This window comes from Podarcis erhardii (genome assembly GCF_964252035.2).
Source record: "Podarcis erhardii genome assembly, chromosome: 1".
Lineage (NCBI taxonomy): Eukaryota > Metazoa > Chordata > Lepidosauria > Squamata > Lacertidae > Podarcis > Podarcis erhardii.
The window spans coordinates 76,406,857-76,428,846 of NC_138497.1; the positions used below are offsets into that span (position 1 = coordinate 76,406,857).

General features: G+C 41.1%; 1 protein-coding gene across 1 annotated transcript in view; it reads left to right on the forward strand.

Annotated features, from left to right (window-relative positions):
- The first annotated feature begins 5,250 nt into the window (after positions 1–5,250).
- The window catches only part of MOB2 (MOB kinase activator 2), a 104,117-nt gene continuing 87,377 nt past the window's right edge, over positions 5,251–21,990 (forward strand). The window contains exon 1 of the mRNA XM_081842195.1: positions 5,251–5,686. Within this exon, the coding sequence (XP_081698321.1) occupies positions 5,670–5,686 (17 nt within the window). The 5' untranslated portion in view covers positions 5,251–5,669. The remainder of the gene's footprint in view (positions 5,687–21,990) is intronic.

A 21,990-nucleotide genomic window follows, 5' to 3' on the forward strand; every position in this document is an offset into this window, starting at 1 on the left:
GAAGTGGGGCCCTGCCTCACCCAGCAACCTCACCCCCATGGCTCTGAAAGTGTATTGGGGATCCAGTGTTAACTCCAGGACAATTGGCGAAAGGCACATTGTGCCCTCCCTGTTGACTTCAGTGGCGCAGTTTGACTTACACCACCCTTTTTGCTGGTAGAACTTGCACTGGTTTGCCAGGTGATGTGATGGGCGTAGGATACAGCAAAGGTAAGGTAAAGGTAAAGGGACCCCTGACCATTAGGTCCAGTCACGGAGAACTCTGGGGTTGCGGCGCTCATCTCACTTTACTGGCCTAGGGAGCTGGCGTACAGCTTCCGGGTCATGCGGCCAGCATGACTAAGCCGCTTCTGGAGAACCAGAGCAGTGTACAGAAACGCCGTTTACCTTCCTGCCGGAGCGGTACCTATTTATCTACTTGCACTTTGACGTGCTTTCAAACTGCTAGGTTGGCAGGAGCAGGGACCAAGCAACGGGAGCTCACCCTGTTGCAGGGATTTGAACCGTGACCTTCTGATCGGCAAGTCCTAGGCTCTGTGGTTTAACCCACAGCGCCACCCGTGTCCCTCCAGCAAAGGTACCTCCTTCTTTGTTCCTGCCCTCGCATGGGTACACAAACTAAGGCCCTGGGGCCGGATCGCCTTCTCAGTCTGGCCAGTGGGCGGTCCGGGAAGCAGCGTGTTTTTATTAATTGAACAGGAAGGAAAATTAAAACGCTGCTCGGCCCAGCAGATCTATGGTCAGGATTCCTCCCTTATACAATGCAAGCAAGCTGAATCATATTGAACATACATGTTACATACATGTAACAACAATAAAGAAGGAAAGCTGTGGAATATGTTAAATAAAACTAATTTCAGAACTAGGGGCGACAAATGAACAATTTCCAGGTGTAGAATTTAAACAGAACTAGAGGTGGAAGATCAAAAGCAGAAATGGAAAAGTATGCTATAACAGACATTTTAGAAGAAACTACTATTGACAGGGGGAATGTTCACATTTTTGTAAGTGTATCCTTTTCAAATCATTGCATAACCTCCAACATTCCTCAGATGAAAATAGAGACATTTTGACTCCTCCTCAACTGACCTACCTCGACCCCCCCATTTTTGTCCCCCCTCCCCTGCAGAACATTTCCTGTCAAAAAAGTGACTACTGTTATGTACTGAAGTTCTCACCCTGGGCCAGCAGGGGGATACTGTAGATAGTTCAGGTCCACATATGCAAATAAGGGATTGAAAGTGACGTTCAGTGATTGGATAGTTACAGAAAATGGTTACCTTTGGGTTCTAGTGATGCTCTATATAAGCAGGCTGACTGAACCCTTCAGTTCTGTTCTGGCCTGTGAATAAACAAGAGCTGTTTGAAGAATCGCTGTGTCATCTGATATGTTCACCCACAACTTAACAAGTGCCACCACCACTTCACCAATGAAGTCTTAAAAAGACAAAAAGGGACACAGCACACACACCCTCCACCATCCTGAGAAAAACCCTTAATCCCAATTTCATTTCATTACATTTTTTGGGTGGATTTACAAAAAGAAAAATGCACATCAATACAATTTTTTTTAAGAAAGAAGCAAGAGTAGAGGCAGACACACAAAGCATTAAAAAACAACAAGAAGACTCTCCTGAACTGCTGCTTCTGATCGTTTCTACTTCTTGTCTTGCCTAGACCATGGAGTTGGTTTGTTTGTTAGCTAATGCTGCAGAGGAGCATGTTGTTTGGAGGTCTAGGCTAATGGTTAATTTACCAGCTAACTACCGTAGTAATTTTCCATGTATTCCAAAATACCGTCCCATGTATACGGGAGTCTTTGGCCGGTTGGTTTGGGGAAGATAACATTCCAAATGTAAACAGAGCAAGTTGCTTTTGCTTTAGTATGCAGATAGCCAGGAACCATGCCTTTTAGATGTCCAGTTGCCGCACTAATTTTAACGTAGGACAAGATATGGATCAGCAATAGTCACGAGATCAGATGACAATTTATACTTTTTAGTTATTTATGGCCCTAAAGATTGTACAATATCTGAGTAATTCAGGCTTCAAATAACTCCATTCTGGACCTGAAACCAGGGGTACATTATTTTCTGACACTGAATATGGAGCTTTTGGGTGCCCTCTAAACACTAGATAATGCTATGTGGTTTGGCATCCATTGATTCATTTACCCCAGGAACACCTAAAATTAACCTCTAGCCTTGCCAATAGCATGAGTCACATGGTTCTTTTTATTTCTTTTATCTGTTTCTCAAGGGACCTATGTGTTTCCAGTGGGACTGTAGCCAGATCTGAGATTCTTTTTTAAAAGGTGGCGTTGGGGGGGTGGGGGGAGCCATTTTTGTTTTGCTACCCCAGAAACCCTTGGCGCAACTTTGTTTTGCACCTAGCAGAAGCTAATCTAATGAAGACTATGGGTAGGCAAACTAAGGTCCAGGGGCTGGATCCAGCCTAATCGCCTTCTAAATCTGGACCGCAGACAGTCCGGGCATCAGCATGTTTTTATATGAGTAGAATGTGCCCTTCTATTTAAAATGCATCTCTGGGTTATTTGTGGTGCCTGCCTGGTGTCTTTACATGAGCAGAATGTGTACTTTCATTTAAAATGCATATCTGGGTTATTTGTGGGGCATAGGAATTTGTTCATTCCCCCCCCCAAAAAAATATAGTCCGGCCCCCCACAAGGTCTGAGGGACAGTGGACCGGCCCCCTGCTGAAAAAGTTTGCTAATCCCCTGTTTTAGACTGTTGCAATCTGCAAGTTGTATTTTGCTTAACATCTATCCTACCCTGGCGTCAAAACAGGTATTTATGCTTTTTGTTTATCCTCATACCATTGTTTCATGATAAAGACCAGAATGGATTTTTTGTTGGGTCAACATTTGTCAGGAAATTGTAGATGCACTTCTCCACTACAAAAACGCAGGCCATCATTTATCATACAAAGACTTTCACTTTGCAATCCACCCCAGCAACTTTTCTTTAACACATCTGAAACCCTGGATGAGGGGAAAGTGGTTTGGTGGCTGTGGTGTTGCAGAGGCAAAACAGTAGGTGGGGAAAAGCTAAGCATCCTTGCCTTCTCCTCCCCCTTTGCAAAATATTCCCATTCTCCACCCCCACCTCCCAACTAGGAGGAGCATGTCTGGGTTTTCAGATTCATGTGGATTGCTAAGCATTTAGCAGTACAATACATTGCATATTTATTCCGAAGTAGGCCCCACTGAGTTTATTCCTTAAAGGTGTACATAACTGCTTGCATAGTTCCAGAGAGAGGTGATATTCTAATTGCAGAGCGGAACAGCAGAATTTGTTCACATCATTAAGACATTATAGACATACTGTTTCCTCCCCCCAGATTTCTCTTTCTTTTATTTCAAGGTTCAAAGTTACATTTTATCTCTCAACAGTTATAATCCTTATTCTATAATACTAATGACTCCCTGCTCATCCATCCTTGATATTTATAATCATGATTACAAATAATTGTGTCTTAAAATTCCATCACATCCAGTTTCATCCTCTTTAAAAAGTAATTTAATATATTCTGCTATTTTCTCTCTCTTAAACTTCAAACCCTGCTGAGGCCTTCACATATTAAAAAATATTTTTTTAAATAGACAAGAAAGAGTTTCCAGTTCTCCTTGAAAGATATACTGGGGTGTGTGTGTTGGACAGGTGTTACAACCCCATGATACCAGTAGGGGAAGCTCTGAGGGAGTTTTAGAGCACCATGCTTGAGAAGAAGATACATGAATGAAAGCATGCATTGACGTGGTAGCAAGGCTCAGCATTCAGAAGGCAAATAAGGAAAACGCCACTGAAACTGGTTGTTGTTACTTTCGGAGATTCCATTGGTCCTTTCTTGCTTAGGCCAACATAAGTTTTGAGAAAAGGTTAACCCACACAAGACCCAATCCTGATTGTGCCATTCCACAGCTGGTGGGATATATTTGTTTGTTTGTGGGGGAACTGAACATATGAGATACAATTGCACATTTAGTGTAATGTCTAGTTTGGTCTTTAGCATTATTGGATTATATCCAATTAAGTTCTCCTGTTCCTGCAGAGACTTATACAACAACAGTTCATGGAAGAACTTCCCCTCCCTTTTTCCGCACAACCCATTGTTTTCAGAAATACATGACGTTCTAAGTGAAAGTTCAGAATCTTTCAGGCATGGATCATGGCTAGGAAGGGAAACTGGAAGTATGCTTTCATTTCCAAAAATAGATTGACAAACATCCTAATCCCAGTAAACAATCTAATTAATAATGATGGCTATATTTGCAGTTCAATCCCATGTATGTTTACCCCAAAACAAGTCCTGCTCCCAGTTACTTGCAGTTTGGAAGGTGAAATAAAGCATAACTCTTTCATATTGTGATTAAATGCAATTGAATATCTAAAGTCATTTCAACTTTTAGAGACAGGCTTATTTTCTGGGCCTTTTGGCTAAAAGCATGAGCCTCTTCTGGTTTGCATGAGAATGAAGGACTACATACTATTTTAAAGCCAGATAATACTAATATATTACTGTATATATTTTTAAGAACTCATTTATTGATGGTTTCTATTTTCAACTTTTATTTATTTAAACAAGTTTTAGTCAACTCTTTACCCATGCCCTCAGGCTTGCAATCTAAAAAGAAAATAAGGGTTTTCTCGCTTTTCCAGCTGGCAAAAGCTATGAAGAAAAACAAAACATTTACGCATGCTTGCACATAAGTAAGCTCCACTGAGTTCAATGGGGCATACTTCCAGGTAGGTGCGAAGAAGCACCTTTTCCCAACCTGTGACGCTTTACAGAATTGTGGAACTCCAACTCCCATCAGCCCCAGCCCCAACGGCCAATGGGCAGGAACGACGGGAACTGCAGTCCAGCACCATCCACATGGGGCATCCCTGGCGCTTGGGAACAGCAGCCACAACGTGGGAAAATCAAGACTCGGGTCGATAAGAAAGCGCAGCATCGCATGAGCCTCGCAGATTCCCAGCGGCCGCCGCAGCTTCAGCCTTCCTGCTCTTTTTTAACCCTCCTCCCACTCTCTTTTTCCGCAGCCAGAAGAAACTCTCGCTTCTTCTCCGTTCCCGTTCAGAGGTTCTGTTCCCTCGGAGTTTGCGCCGGGACTCCATTTCCCATCGTCCCTCGGGAGGGCGGTCGCTTCCGGGTTGCTGTGCCGGGCGCGCGTGTGGAGGGGGAGAGAGGGGCGGGGAGAAAATGTTGGAGGAAAGGCAGTGTGTTTACTTCCGGCCACCCTGAGCGCGAGAGCGAGAGCGAGGGAGAGAGCGCTTGTGTGTCTCTCGCCCGCCGAGGCTGGTTGGCTGAGGGGACCCGGCGGGCGCTGCCTTGGGGGCGGGAACCCAGCGGAGCCGCCCGGAGCAGCAGCAGCAGGAGGAAGACGAGGCGGCGGCGAAGAAAGAAGAAGAAGAAGTAGTAGCAGCCGAAGTAGCAGCAGCCGCCTCCTCCTCCGCCTGAGGGAGGAGAGAACGGGGCGCCAGGCAGGAGAAGGTCCGGTGCGGGACAGGCGCCACCCATGAGCCGCCTCAGAGGCCGGAGCGGGCGGTGAGGAGAGGAGCTCAGGCGGGCAGGCAGGGACGCAGCCGGAGCCGCCTGCTTGCTCGCCCGGCCCAGCACCGCGGCGGCGCCAGGCAGCAGGCGGCGTCATGGACTGGCTCATGGGGTAAGTAGCCTTGGCTGGGCGAGGGGGAGGGCGGTGGGGGGCTGGGCTGGGCTGAGGTGGGGTTTTGTGCTTCGTTCCAGCTTCCTCGTGGGGTAGGAAGGTCAGAAGGGAAGGTGTTTCCGGGCTTGCTGGCGGCTGCTCCCCCCTCCTGCCCTCTCCCCCCTCAGGCCGCGGGGGTCGGTTTTGGCACGGCGCTGGCAGGGTCAGGTGTAAGTTGTTCCTGAGTTGTAGTCAAGATTGGATTAACTTGGATTAAATTAGCGCCCAGCATACTTTAATCCCAGCCACCACCTTTCTACTGATTCTCAGTCGGGGCAAGGTAAAGAATGGGAGAAGATGAATTTCATGCTGCCTGCCCGAACATGCATAATGTGTGTGCGCGCGCGAGCGCGCACGTGTTAGGCACACATGCAGATTTAGACGGTGCATCCTTATGCATGGAGTGGAGGTTACAATCTTTGATTTGCCATCTAGAATCAGGGTGGTAGTTACTCCAGGTAAGCAAGTCCTGAGTTTTTTTGATTATTTTTTTAAAAAAGATGAAATCTGTGAGAGTATTTGGAAACTATTTTACGCTTGGTTATGCATGCACTGTCCTATGCAGTTGTGTAAGAACCAGAGACTATAATGCAGGGGGTGTCCTGGATTTCGGGGGTGGGGGGAGAGGGCAGCAGATCAGGCTTGAATAAGATGCAGTTGCTATAGAAACCTTAACCCTGACACAGCACCAGGATGTCAAGGAGGAATTTCCAGTAGTGGGAGACTTGGCGTGGGGCACAAAAGGGAGTGGTGTGTGAGTGAAATGCAAAGTGCTCACTTTGATGGGAGTAGTACATTGGTCTCATGTGGGTATGTGGTGGTCAGTGTATTAAGGTTCTGCTGAGTGGCAGAGATGCTGGATCATATGTCCGTAAATGGCATTTTCTAATTGCAAAATATGGAGCATCACAACAGCTGGCCTGGGATCCTGTGTTGTTGGAAAGCAAGGAATACAAAATGGTTGGTAATACCTGGTTGGGATTGAAGTGCTTTGTAATGGTGGGGGCTTGACAAGGGAGTTTCCAAAAAATCATAACTTGTTCAGGCGGAGGGGCAAAGAGGTAATGTGCAATAATGTTAGGAGTCAGATTTTTATTTTTTTTAATGAGCTGATGCTTTTATACTTGTCAACTGTCCAGGACATGAATATTGCTTAATTGGGTTAAGAGAGAGGAGAAATGCAGCATACATATATTGCTGTAACCCATCAATTTAGTAATAATTTGGATTCAGTTGCAAGTTGCAGCACATTTCTGTCAACTTAGACTTCTGTTTTTGCAATATCACTTCAGGTCACACCTTAAAACTTTTCCAACAGTTTGTCTGCTAGAATGTAAAAGAGGAGACCTTGGCGGAGGTTAAAACCAAATCATTGCCACGCCAGGGGGCTTGGAGATCTTGGGATTAATAGTACTAATTACCCAGAGAGACAGAAGGTAGAAAGCTATTTGCTGTTGGTTTTAGGGTTGAAAATCTCAGGCAGCTGAGGGATGCTAGCTATGATTAAATGCAAATGCTTGAATACTGACTGCACAACTATTCTTGACTTGGGTGAACTATGAATAACGGTGATGCGAAATTCATTGGTGAGTAAGATGTGTTCCATAAATGTGCACTCAAGTTATTTATCTTTATGTAACAATTTGATCTTATGCCAAACGATAATAGTTTGATAGGGTATCATAGAGTTTTAGTAGAGGGGTCACTAGCCTTGTGCAATTTTAGATGTAGGTGAGGAAGGTGTCTTATGCTTATGGTGACTGAAATAAAATCAGTTTTGGGTAATACTTCTAATAAGAGTTTCCGGCTGCATATGCTGCTCCTCTAGAATACTTGCTGGGACATCTGGAACAAGCATTGACTTTATGTGTATTATCAGATTAGGCGAGCTGGCTGATAAATTGTATTATGCTTGCATGTATGTCCATCAGTAGAGATGGGTAACATAATGATGGTTAGTTATTTAAAACCTCAGAGGTTTTTCAGAGTTAGGTCAGTTACTCCTTTGATGTTTGTGTTTATAAATCATAACGTATAGAAGTTAGAATTAGACCGTGTAGTTGTAAGTAACACTTAGGGTAATTTAATGCAAATTGTTTGTGCTGACCTTTTTCTGAACTGAATCATATATAGATGAATAGAATTGTGTACTTTAGTGTGGCTGGGATTCTTACAGCATTATGCAAATCAAACTATACATGTTTGCTGCTATTAACGGCAACTTTTGGAACACTGTTCACAGTAATGGTGCCTGCTTTGTTTTATCTCAGTTACTATAGGCTTTCAACTTGTGTAGTCTGGTTTTGAAGCGGGAAGCCTTCAAAAGTTAATGTGTGTACTTCTAGAACAAAACACATAGTATTTTACTACTGTAGCAAAGTTCTGATAATGGACAACAGACTTGCAACTAAAACTTAAAAAACAAAAGCCTAGTTTGCATGTCAAGACAAATTATTATTAATGGCTTACTACAATCATAGAAATTGGACCCTTTTAACGACTCCCCCTACTGTGAGCAAAAACTACAATGCCTGACTTAGTGTTGTGTCTGAAGTATGGATCATAGTTTGTTTCGATCCACACCATGATTAGTAAGCCAAGAACAAACCTTGGCTTCACATCATGGTATGTTTGTCCCAAAACAAAACTGCTGTAAGGGAAACACTACTATGATATTGGGGTCTCCAAAACTGATGATCAGGGAAATGTTTTGATGTGAAGAATCTTTGTTCAAACAGTGTTTTACAAGGCTGTAGGTCCTGAATTGCTGGAAAATAACAAACCACCATCCTTGATTCAAACATAATGCTAAGCCACTGTGGTTTGCTGCTTGCAGCAACAAATTTACATAGCCACAACCACCTCTCTAAAGCTTTATGCTACCTTTTAAAAGAGGGATTTCTGTGAAATAAACTGATTTCTTAACTTTGTGTTTTCCCTCCAATACTATTGTGCATTAATTTTCTTTAGGCTATAGTCCTTTACCTAATTACCCCTGAATAAAACCTGTTGGAGTAATTCATAGAGTCACAGAATTGTAGAGTTGGAAGGGATCCCACAGGTCATCTAGTCCAACCCCCTGCAATTCAGGAATCTCCGCTAAAGCACCCGTGACAGATGGCCACCCACCTCTGCTTAAAAACCTCCAAGGAAGGAGAGTCCACAACCTCCCGAGTGAGTAATTGGGACTCACTTTTGAGTAGACATATACAGTGGTACCTCGGTTTTCCAGCGTCTCGGAAGCCGAACGTTTCGGTTTTCGAGCACTGAAAACCCAGAAGTATGGTAATTGCTTTTTATACTTTTGTATTGAGCAACATTGACAATTGTCCTTATTCTAGGCTTTCACAGTTTCAAGTTCATTTGCTCTTTTGAGCCATTATTCAAAATCTTTGGTTACCTGAGTGGAAGCATGGTGCAGATGTAATGTTTGCTGGTCTCTTAGCCATAGTTAAGAGATTGGAAGCATGCACAGCCTTCTGTGTTTAACATGATGCGTGGCATAGCATCCTATTTGTACTATGTACAGATAGGTAGCCGTGTTGGTCTGTCATGGTCAAAACAAAATAAAAAAATTCCTTCCAGTAGCACCTTAAAGACCAACTGAGTTAGTTCTAGGTATGAGCTTTCGTGTGCATGCACACTTCTTCAGATACACTGAAACAGAAGTCACCGGACCTTTCTATATAGTGAGAAGGTGGGGAGGGGTATTACTCAGAAGGGTGGTGGGAATGGGTGATTGGCAGATAGCTGCGATGAGCCTGTTGACGACTCTTAACGACTGCAATAGGTCTAACAGGAAAAAGCAAGGGGTGAGAAGGTGAAAAATGGCTTTGTCATGTATATAGAGATAAGAATCCAATGTCTTTATTCAAACCAGGTCTCTCCATAGTTTTAAGTTTGGTGATAAGTTGCAATTCAGCAGCTTCTCTTTCCAGTATTCTAGAGGAGCAGCATATGCAGCCGGAAACTCTTATTAGAAGTATATAGACTGGAAAGAGAAGCTGCTGAATTGCAACTTATCACCAAACTTAAAACTATGGAGAGACCTGGTTTGAATAAAGACATTGGATTCTTATCTCTATATACATGACAAAGCCATTTTTCACCTTCTCACCCCTTGCTTTTTCCTGTTAGACCTATTGCAGTCGTTAAGAGTCGTCAACAGGCTCATCGCAGCTATCTGCCAATCACCCATTCCCACCACCCTTCTGAGTAATACCCCTCCCCACCTTCTCACTATATAGAAAGGTCCGGTGACTTCTGTTTCAGTGTATCTGAAGAAGTGTGCATGCACACGAAAGCTCATACCTAGAACTAACTCAGTTGGTCTTTAAGGTGCTACTGGAAGGAATTTTTTTATTTTATTTGTACTATGGTTAGCTTTAACCAGGGGTTGATTTTCGTTTATAAGCTTCGGTTAAAGCTAACTGTGATGGGTGTTTACCCTCACTGTGGTAATGGTCCTACAATATATTTTTATTGTTTTATTGTCTGAGTTTTTGTGGGTGGGGGGGCTGTACACAACTTTGAAATGCATATAATTAAGCAGTATGGAGACAAATAAATATTAGGAAACACTACATTTACACCAAGCCTAAGGGCAGTAATCAAGATGACTTGTATTACCCGGAAACATTGTGCTTCTCTTTTGTGTTCTCGTATGATTTGCTGAAATTTTGAGGGAAGAACTATGTGAAACAAATTGTCATAACTGGATCACCAAATTTCTGTGACCTTTCTTTACATTAGTTAAATATTGTGTATCCTGCTGCTGAACACTGCCATATTCATGTCAACATCAGTGACTTACAGGTGTTTGCAAATCCAAACAAAACAAATTCCTTCCAGTAGCACCTTAAAGACCAACTAAGTCAGTTCTTGGTATGAGCTTTCGTGTGCATGCACACTTCTTCAGATATCTGAAGAAGTGTGCATGCACACGAAAGCTCATACCAAGAACTGACTTAGTTGGTCTTTAAGGTGCTACTGGAAGGAATTTGTTTTGTTTTGACTATGGCAGACCACCACGGCTACCTATCTGTATTTGCAAATCCAGTTAGTCTGCACAGGTGTTGCACAGCAATGGGGAATATGTTAAGCAATTTATTACAACTTTTAAGAATGGGAGATTAAAATTTTCCTATCATATGTAGACATATGACACACCACTTTGAATGGAGTTCAGAGTTGCATTAGGATTTTGTGCACCTAAATTTGGTATGAATATGTTGAGCTTTGTTTCCTTTTGGAAGAGGATTGATTGCTATGATACTTTGTTCTGTTAGTTTTAAGTGTCAACAAATAGTATTCGGGTTGTTTTTAGTTATATAAATTTCTTAACTTTTTATGAAGGAACAAAACTGTTAATACATTTGTAGTTCTGAAGTGACAAGACAGTGACCATTTCATTATGGGAGCTGATATAATGTTATGTGACAATTAAAAATATTTATTGAATAGCACCTTATTTTAGGAGACATTTTAACATCACCTGTCAAATATTTTCTAGCCAGTTAATCTTCTCACCTTTGGAATGTTTAAAGACATTCTGAAGGAAGACAAAAACATGGGGCAGGGAACTTGTGCTGTGGACTCCAGTAATGATGACCAGTTGGCGTGACAGAACCCTGTTCTATATTTTTGTACCGTATGCTAGTTTTTAGAAATACTAAATTGTAAACTGTCCGGAGTGCCATGGCAGAAAGGCAACATATAAATGCCAACAATAACCTTCTATTATTCTGTGTACAGTTTTCAGAGCAGCGACCTCTTTATTCAGTAGAAACTTCAAGCTGGTCAGTATTATAACCATGTTGAATTCACTATCATATGGAACTGAATAGTTAAAGAACTGAGAGATACTGTTTTAAGAAACCCAAGTCAACCTTTGTCTATGCTTGTGTGCTGCATACATCAAAGTTTATATTCTTCATACATTTTGCACATTTCTGGCACCTTCTATGTAGAATGTCAAGAATTGTTCTTCTTTCCTTCCTTCTTTCTTTCTTTTATTTCTATACCACTTTTCTACCAAGGCATGCAACACTGTAATATTTAAAATATCAAAACAAATAAATGACATAAAATGTAAAGTTGAGGTGTAGGGTTGGGGCAGTTCCTGATGTTGTCTTTGCCAGTCTTCCTTGCTCTCTTCTTTCTGCCCACAGGACAGAACATGTAATTTGAAAAAGTAAACATTGTGCCACAGTAACTAATGGTGTAGCATCAGAAATAGCTTACTCCAGTGGAAATAACTCCTCGTTTAAAGTTAGTTGGAGCCATACTTCCCCAAGCACTGCTAATGGGAGCCACCAGTTTTCTCTGAGTCCTATTTCCTCTTACAGCCCTCAGAACCCTGTGAAAAGCTGCTCCGGAGAGTTTGAGGCAGGAACTTCCTCCACTGGTTCTCAGTCCTTTTCCCCAACAGAAAGACAAATCTGGATCCATGTTACCCTGAGAAGTGATGGTGACATATAAATATGGTTGTATTAATGAAACTATGGACATCTTGAATGGGAATTTCCAATGTGCATGTAAACTTAGAGTTATGATGCTAACATGAAACATTTAACATGTTTAGGTCCTTGTGTGGTAGACGAAATCTAAACATTTTAGAACTGCATTAATAGATTGGATCATGGCCCATTCGGGCTAACGGAGGTAAAATTTAGCTGTCATGACTGGTAGACAACTTCATGAAGAAGTCCTCTATCAGCGGCTAATTCCTTTTAGAGCTATCTTAACCAGTACCCTTCAGCATATATTGTGGCAGCAAATTCTTTAATTCCTTAATTATGCACTGTGTGACAAAGCTCTTCATTTTGTTTGGCCTGAATTTAATGCTAATCAGTAGATTAATTTGTAGTTTGTCAGTAAGCCCTAGAATATCATCTCTTGTCACCTCTAATTCTTGAGATGTCTTGCCTGAAAAAGGTAATTTAAGCATGATATCTAATATCTTCCGCTGAAGATTGATGCAGAGAAGCAGAATGATATTGCCCTGCCCTTCTTCAGTACTTTCACACCTTGGCTATCTAACAGTCACCTCCCAGACTAGTTTCCTGCTTCTGTTGTTACTTACATAAATGTTGGTCTTAATGTTTTTAACATGCCTATTGTCAGGACACCTTTTTGTCAGTTTGTGCTCCACCTCATTTGGACAGGACTTTAGAGGAAACCTCCTTGGCATTTATGGCTTCCTTGTCTCTGCTTCTTAGCTATACTGGCATACCTTTGGACTTGGTCTCATCTAGGCAGCTCTGTAACTAATGTTTCTAAGATTTGTGACATTTTTGTCACAACTTCTAAACATTACTCCCCCATTGCATTGATTGCATGCATGCATGTAAAAGACATTTTTAATGACCATCATGGGAGGTAATGTGTAAACCTGTTCTGAGTTTCACTCCTTTAATCAGATTTCACATAATCTCTGTTCCTACTACAGACTATTATTAGGGAGGCTAGAACTCCCTAACATTTAGTAAAAGTGCTGCAGCTGCTTAGGTCAATATAATTATTTGTTAACTAGCTGCTGTCTTTGTTGACTAAGCCTCCTTCTGCAAGGAGGCTTGAGAACTCTTGGATTTTTTCATTGGAAAAGTACTTCTAGTAAAGTTTCAACTGTTTTTTGTCTCAGTCTGGTTTACGTCACTCACAGTAAGCTATAGTTTGAAGTAAACTACTATGTTTGTGCCTGCTTTGTTACCTAGCTTGGCAAAAGGAAGAACAACCCATGGAGTGGATGGCTTAGCATTATATGTGATTCAGTGTGCATGGTTTTTTCTCTCTCCAACCATGAGTGGAAGTCAAAGTGTTTCTCGTAGCTTACTACTTGACGCTTGTTTCGTAGAAGCAAACCATATGTAACGCCAAGCCAGTTTCTCCATGGCTTCTCCCAGCTTGGCAACGGAGCAAGGGAAGCAGGTGAGATTAAGCAGAGTGCACCAGCACATTGCTTGTTCATGGTAAACCTTAGTTTAGTTCAGATTATGGTTTATTAACAATGTGCAGACAAGACCAGTGTGTGTGCACTATTCCCATTATAAATGTTTTATATTTTGTTTATGGTACTATAAAGGTCTGTCTACTATGTTGCACACTTCTAGAACTAGTGAAGGAGTTAAGAAGGTTGGCAGCTACCCAAAACAGTTAAACAAATTAATGTTAAAAAAAATAGGCACCTTGTCTGAACATAACAGCAGTCTGATACAGGAAATGAATTAGATCTTAAACATTTATTAAAATTCTCTGTGGCTTTGCTGAGACAGCTTAGAAAATTTGGGGATTTTCTCAAGGGCAGCTAACAGATCAGATACAATCTTATGATATAATCTCATCACTATTTCTTGCAGGTAGACTTTCTCCAAACCTCTGTTTGAAGTGGATTCGAATCCAAGTTGGTTACTACACATAGAAACATAAAATTGTAGAGTTGGAGGGGTTCCCAAGGGTCATCTAGTCCAATGTCCTGAAATGCAGGAATCTCAACACACTGTCTCCCATCCAATTTGAAACTGTACTGGACCCTGCTTAGCTTTGCAAATGTTCTGACAGTTTTATTGCTACAGTGCAACTAGATAGTTGCTATGGATGGATATTGAGTTAAAAAGAAACTTTTCCCTTCTTTTTGTAAAGCCTTGTTGGTGTCACTTTGATTTACACAGCTGCGGTGAACATGCTTTCTTTCAATTCTCATTTAGGCAGGTGTTACTCTTTTGTATTCCCACTCCTTTTTTTTTTTTTTTACTTTTGTGAACTTCTTTCCCTCTACAGAAAACCACTGAAGATATCAGACCTATGTTTTCCATCCATGAAAAGGTTCATATATTGAAATATATTGACCATCATATGCCATAAATGATATAGTGCTTTCAATAATTTTTGGTGACTTCTTCAAAGATACTTAAGGGTATAGAAAAAAATAATTGGGAAGTTTGACAATTTTGGGATTCACCTAGCTGCAGCATTCAAAATTTGTCAGGTGGATTTTGCACTTGGCTATTGGCCACTTGTGACCAAGTGAAAATGCCCGGGCACCAGGATGGTGCCTGGTGTCTCCACCCTCTGGAAGTACATGTCTGGGGATCCTTGGATCTTGACTGTTTTCACACGCTAGCAACACATCCTGTAGAATTTTATACATCATATTTTATCTGCACAATCAGAATGAATTCCAGGAACCAAAAAGTTGTATTGAGAAATACAACTTTCAAGCTGCCTGGCCCAAAAAATGGCACCTAGACATTCTGTTTTGGTGACTATAACCCTGGTTTAAGGAGCCATCTGGCATATGCATATATCTATATTTATATCTATAGCTATCTATCTCAGAGTTTCTAATACTCCCTAGTGGGTATTACATTTCATTGTTGTAACAGAAGAAATAAGTGGATGGCTCCCATTACAAAAAATTAACTCAGTAAGAGAGAGTTTTGGCATCTTATTTTCCTTAGGACACTGTGAAGCTTATTCATAGCAGGGGTGCTCTAAATATGTTTGCATCAATCAGAGCAGTGATGGGAATTTGTGGTCCTCCAGATGTTGCTGGATTACAGCTCCCATAATCCTTGACCACTGGCCATGCTAACTGGAGATGATGTGAGTTGGAGTCCAACGACATCTGGAGAGCTGTTCTTCCCCACCACTGTCCTAATGGAGAACAGGTGAAGATACACAGTAATATAAACAAAAAATCAGTTTGAAGATTAGCATCCTGTAGCATGGTGTTAGTAAAGAAAAATTAAGGCCATCTTCGTGAAGGTAATATCCTTATAATGATAGTGCGCTAGTTGCATCATTTCTTTTTTAATATTTTCAAGCTTTGGCATTCTGTTTGTGTATTTGTAGGTACAGGGTTGTTGTTTCTTTTTCTTTTAATAGGACAGCACACAGGAGAATCTCCAGGAAAGATGTTAATGCTAATGGTTATATATGTATGACATAGGTACTGATTTGCTTGGTTTGGATGAGATATTCAAGGAGTTCTGTATTTTTCCTTCATATACCAAACAGGGTTCACAGGAGGGCATTGCTTTAGCTTTGGCTGCTGACCAGAAAGTTTTCAGATGCCTTGCACTGTAAGTTGAACAAAGACAATAACTAAACAGACTTTGATTTCATTTTTCTTAAAAAATTAAACCTTTAACTGCCTTTAACAAGAGAATTCAGGTCATAGTTGTGATAAAAATTCTTGTTGTGGTTGTGTGGTATGTTTGCTGGACTGTCTCATGGCCTCTGGAGAATGTGGGCAATGTGCCCTGGCATAAAGAGCAATTGAAAGAACTGAAAGCTGGCCTGGGTTTTCTCTCTCGCAGGAACACATAACATTGGTTTTCTTGATTAACTTGGTGCATGGACTTGTTAGACCACACGTTCATGGTAGTGCTGATAATATTACTCAGTTCACAAACTTCATCTTATTTTGAGAGACCTCCCCGCCCCCCCCCAATATATGCTATGTAATTCCTCCTTTGTTATCTTTCTAATTGTCGGAGGGAGAGTTCCCTTCAGTTTCTTGTTTTACTCAGTAACAATTTTATGGGTTTCAGTTAGTGTGAGATTTGTCTGCTCAACTGAGCCACCTTCCTTTTGTAATACAGTGGTGCCCCGCAAGACGAATGCCTCGCAAGACGAAAAACCCGCTAGACGAAAGGGTTTTCCGTTTTGGAGGTGCTTCGCAAAACGAATTTCTTATGGGCTTGCTTCGCAAGACAAAAATGTCTTGCGAGTTCCTGCGGGTTTTCCCCCCTCCCCCCCTTTTTCTAAGCTGCTAAGCCGCTTATCCGCTAAGCTGATAAGCCGCTAAAAACCGCTAATAGCGCTAATCCACTAAGCCATCAATGGGCTTGCTTCGCAAGACGAAAAAACCGCTAGACGAAGAGAATTGCGGAACGGATTCTTTTCGTCTTGCGAGGCACCACTGTACTTTGTAAGTTGTCTTAGTTTTGTTGCTGTACCTGCTGTCTTTATACAGCAAACCCAGAAGTTACAGCCTAGAAATACGGAAGTGTGTCTTCAGTGGCAAGAGCACATAGTAAGTTAATAGGCCCTTGGCTAGTAAAAGAATGGCCTGGCTATTTCTGTTAATCAGATTAACGCACACATACACGTTGCATTTTAATCCTCCTATGTTTTTTAGATCAGTTTGAATAATTTATGCTTCTTCCAAGGCACTTTTTGATGATGAGTGTGCTCTGTGACCTTCAGCTCTGGAGTACATACTTGTATTATTTGAACTAAAAGTGTTAATTTCTCATATGTGTGTTTGTCACAGAGCAGGCATTTAATGCTGTTAGATGGGGCTTTGTGGCACCACCACTTGCTGGGCAGTAGTTTGTTAATGCTAATGGTTATACTTCTCTCTGAGCATCCAGAGCAACAGAATATTGTAGGGCTTACATAAAATGCAATGTGAACAAAAAATAGTCCTTTATACCTAATACAAACCAGGAACTGCTGTAGAAGAAAATATGTGTTTTGTCTAATTTCCTTGCCTTGTGCATGGATGAGGAGAGGAACATGAAAGGAGAACATTTTCCTGAGGCTCACCATGACTTGTTGCTACTCATGCACTTAATAACAAGCTATGGTTTGTCGTTGCATCTACGCTAAACTGGGTCATTGTTCCTCAGGAATGCATGGATTCCTCGGGAATGCAGCTATCAGTCTGTGAGGGGGTTGATTTTGTTTTATAATGCAAGTGCTGTAGCTTTGTGGATAGAGTTAAGTGTGGGGTTGTTAATTTTTGCTGTGTGCACACATCTTTGTGTGCATATCAAATTATTTCTTTTCAAACAAAATCTGTAGGAAATAACTTCTATCTTTATCCTATTTCCTGTATTATTACTCTCTTTCATTTGGAGAACAGCTACACTATCTCCTTTCCCTTTTTGTAGTGTATTTGGATATTTTATAACTTGTAGACTTGTTGCCGGTACTTTGTTCTTTTCCAGTTTCTGTAGTTTCTGCAAGGAAGACATGTGCGTGCAAAGCACCTCATATTCACATCCTGTTTTCAGGCACTGCACTTTTCTGATGTTTCTATTAAGAATGTGGCTTCGAGGGATGGATATACAATGCAGTTCTCATTGGAAAAGATTACAAAAGTTCTCCTCACCCACCACTGTTCAGTTGTTGTTGTTTTGTTAAAACATGTCTCCTGCATAACACTTGCTTCATCTAGTTGTGGTGTTGAAATCCCATGTTTTAGTAGTTATTCTTTATTTGACTGTCTAACCAGTTTAAGATTCTCACTATGAAAAAATTCAACCACAGAGAAACGACAATTGCACAGTGAAGGAAGTGGTCTTGGAGAGGAAACTAAACTTGTTTCTGTGTAGTGTTCTCTTTAGTCATCTGGTTAAAGAGATGTGCAGATGTATAATACTGGAAAGTAAGAAGTAGCACCGAAGTTCATTTTATTGAAAGTTGACCCTATCTGCACTTTTAGAATAAATGTGTAACTGTCTGGCTGCATTCTAAATAGAAAGAATTTGCATTAGAACTCATTTAATTTTCCACTGCAGCTTTAGGGGCTATGTCAAGTTTGTCAGTTCAGGGCTACCTTAAATATAATCAGCAATTGTATAAGCTAGAAATGTTAAGATCCTTATTTTTATTGATATTTTTCTAAATATGTGTATCTCTTCATAAATCTGTTTAAAGCCACAGAACTAGGTAGCAATCTAGAATGCTCAGTGAATCCTCTTCAAGACAAATGCAGCTGGTTGTGCTCGCTGTTCTGATGTGAGGTATAAATTGGTATGGGTTATAAAGACTCATTTATCCAGATTATCTAACTACCAGTTGCCCAATTTTTGCAGTGTACAAGTTGCAGTTATGCAGGCTTCTGAACACAAGCAATGTGAAATCATTGCAGCAATTTGAATAATGCACGTTCTTCTAAAATAGTATGTTTGTAAGTGGGACAGATTCTACAGGGTGAACTAACTTCTTCAGTTCCTTTTGACACATCTGGAAGATACCATGTTGGGTACTCCTGCTTTAGAATTTAGCTTTGTTACAATAAAACCCTGTGTTCCCAATCTCCTGTGTGACAATAATTTCTGGTCTAAGGTTGCAGTTTCCTATGTATAGACCAAGAACTGAAAGAGTACTCCAGTTTATGGGTGAAGAAGAACCTGTAAATAGAATTCATAGAATTGTAGAGTTGGAAGGAACCCTGAGGGTCATCTAGTCCAACCTCCTGCAGTGCAGGTATCTCAACTTAAGCATCCATTGGGCATCAAGAAAGCAGTTGTACCTCTGCATAGAGGAGGGACTAAATTGTGTTCTTCTGATTCTCAGCCTACCTTATATCATCAGAAAAAGGCAGACCTTTCCATAAACTCAACCAAATCCTGAGTCAGGGTTAGGCATTTAACCCATCAACAAAATATTGTAAAATAATCCTTTCTTTGCAATCAGATGTAACTTTGATAGGTGTAAAAAAGAAAGAAAGGAAATTACTGCTTACAAGGGCATTTGTGGCTGATGATATTTAGCTGTTTTTAAACAAATGCCCCAGTACATAGTATTTGACCAGTGCTCTGCCCTTGAGTAAGCTTTAATAATATTTCTTTTGCAATATCTCTGCCATATTCCTTTTGATGCAGTGGGAGAACATGGTAGGTCTCTTCCCCCACCAAATATATGGATCTTTAGTAGGTAATAATTATGAAAAAGTAACTAATCTGAACTCCCTAACCTTGAAAAGGTAACTTTAAAAGGTTTTATATCCCCTTAAATGAAATGAGAACTATGACTGCGGAGAAAGCAGAGAACTTCTATTTATGGTAGGTGTTTGTCCTACAAAATATTACTGTATGTTGGTGCATTGGGTTGTAAGGGTGAGAGGCTTGTCCATCTCTGAAGCCTTGGAACTATCTATAAAAGTGCAGTGCTGATGGAAGGAGGCTTTTTTTAGCTCACTAAAATGATTAGGATTTTTGGACAGAAGCAAACACTTGCATGGCATTAAAATATCTTTTGAGCTAAAAATAAATGATACTATTTTTAAAAAGTAAGTGCATCAGTTCTGGGTTCTGCATCAGCTATCTGACTAAGTATACTCTGAGGAGACCCACTGAATTTAATATGTATGACTAATTTTAAGTCTTTTTGGCTTAAGAGGGTCTATGTCAAGTATGACTTAGTTGGATACCACCCTATGATTTTGGTCCTTGGTAAATATTCCAGTAGATGCCAGATTAGAGCTAAGCAAATATATTGAAGTCTGACTAAGGAGTAGGCCTGATAAAATATCAATCCATGGCTATCATTTGGATATGTTCAGTGAAATCCTGTTAAATGACCTGATTATGAAATAATGATAGTTTGTCCGAGCTCTGCTCTTGTGCACCAGGTGGTACGAGTATAATGGTCAAGTGATCTTAGAGAGGTAAGTTATGATGTGTAATTTAGCATCCACATAACCTTCTTGTGGTCTTGTATGAGCTAAATTGGTTGTTAGGATTAGCACACATTTTTGTGTATGTTCAACCAAACTCCTTTTAGCTCCCAGCACCACTGCTTATCTTGTATACATCCTGTTGCTGTACACAAGAATGTCGGCTGAGATACTAAAGATTCATAGGAGATCTGTGAGGTTAGGAAGAAGGATGATTGGAGGCGGTGGCTGCCTCCAGAGCCTGCCCAGCTACTCATGCCACTGGTTTGAGGAAAGGAACTGAGGGAATGGCTTCCAGCTGCTGCTTGTCACTTCATTGAGATCTCCTGTATTCACTTCCATCTCTCTGTCTACCAGAACCAGGGCTGTGCTGGTGTGTGTGTTTCCAGTCACCAGTAGTTTTCTAACAGCCGGCAACTACTTTGAGGCATAGCTTGTGGTAAGAAGCCTGATCTCCCCCCCCCACCCCCGTTCATTTCTCAGGAATTGAAATGTAGGGATCATAGACCAGATCTACACACAGAGGGTGTAATCAACTGCATCCATGCACATGCAGAATAGTCTCACACTCACTCACTATCCTCCTGTCTACCTACTGTGTGCCTCTTTGGAGTAGATTTTGCGCCTGGGGGTGTACAGGGGCAGGGAAGCCCTGTTTACAGAATGGACATGCACTTGTGTAGCATTTGATTTTACCCAGGAGCAGTTCCTGTGAATAGCCTGGTTTGCTGAGCGTGAGTATTCTAGCCTCATCTTGGAGCACTTCTACTTGCCTGCCACTTCGAACATCTTTTCGCTTCTCTTTTCCTCTGTCCGCAGGCTAACAGGCAGTGCATCAGTACACTTGTTACAGCTCTTAAGTGTACTGTGTCAGTTTCACAGCTCTCTGGTGTAATGTGAAAGGCAGTGGGATAGGTTTATCAGAAGCAGCTGTTTTTATTTTGTAGATTGCTGCATGGGTGGAGTGGCAAGGGATGGGGCTAGTAGCTTTTGCAGGAGATTAAGATGTAATTGCAGGTTTGGCTTTGAAAAACACCCTGCTAAAGAACAAAACCTGTGAGTAAAAGGAATAGAGCATCAATACATTTTAATAAGCCTTTTGCTTATGGATCTTTGTAGCAGCACCGCTCTAAGCTGTAGGCCTCAGAATACGTTTATTACAATCTCAATTTTGCCTTAAGTAATCCTTTTTCAATTGTGAATTGAACATGGGCGTGGCTAGGTTTTGCTGAAATGGCTTGTACAACCTTCAAAGGATACTCGAGATGGGTCAAGGTGTTTTGAGGCAGGGAATAGCCAATGAATTCACCCTCTCTATATAATCTATGTCTTATACCCTGAAAGTGCTAATCAAAGAACATGCAGCTCATTAGTGATAGGAAAGGAGGAGTCTGTACAATATGAATTCTAGACCTTTATGGAAAGGATTAGAATATACCACTTTGTATGGATATTTTCTTCATCTCTCAAAACACTTCTTAGAAATCTTAATGGTTCTGAAAGGTAGTGTAGTGTCGGTATAATTTTCCCCACAGTACAGATTGGATGAGTATTGTGGCTGACCTAAGAAAATCTAGTTTGAAAATGTAAACCACTTGGTACTTTTCATTAGGCTTTTTTATCCCTTCTAATTCTAGGTGTGAAATTCTAGAGAAGCTGTGCATTTATTATTTATCAGGCTTATCCTTCAGTAGAACTTACTATGATGTACATAAAGTTTCCAGGTGATCTCCTGTCTAGGTGTTGACAAGACCCAGACGTGCCTGCCTTTATTAACGTTCAACACCAAGTACCTTCTGACCATAACTTGTTGGGGGGAAAGATCTTCAAAATGAATACAAAATTGTTTTAG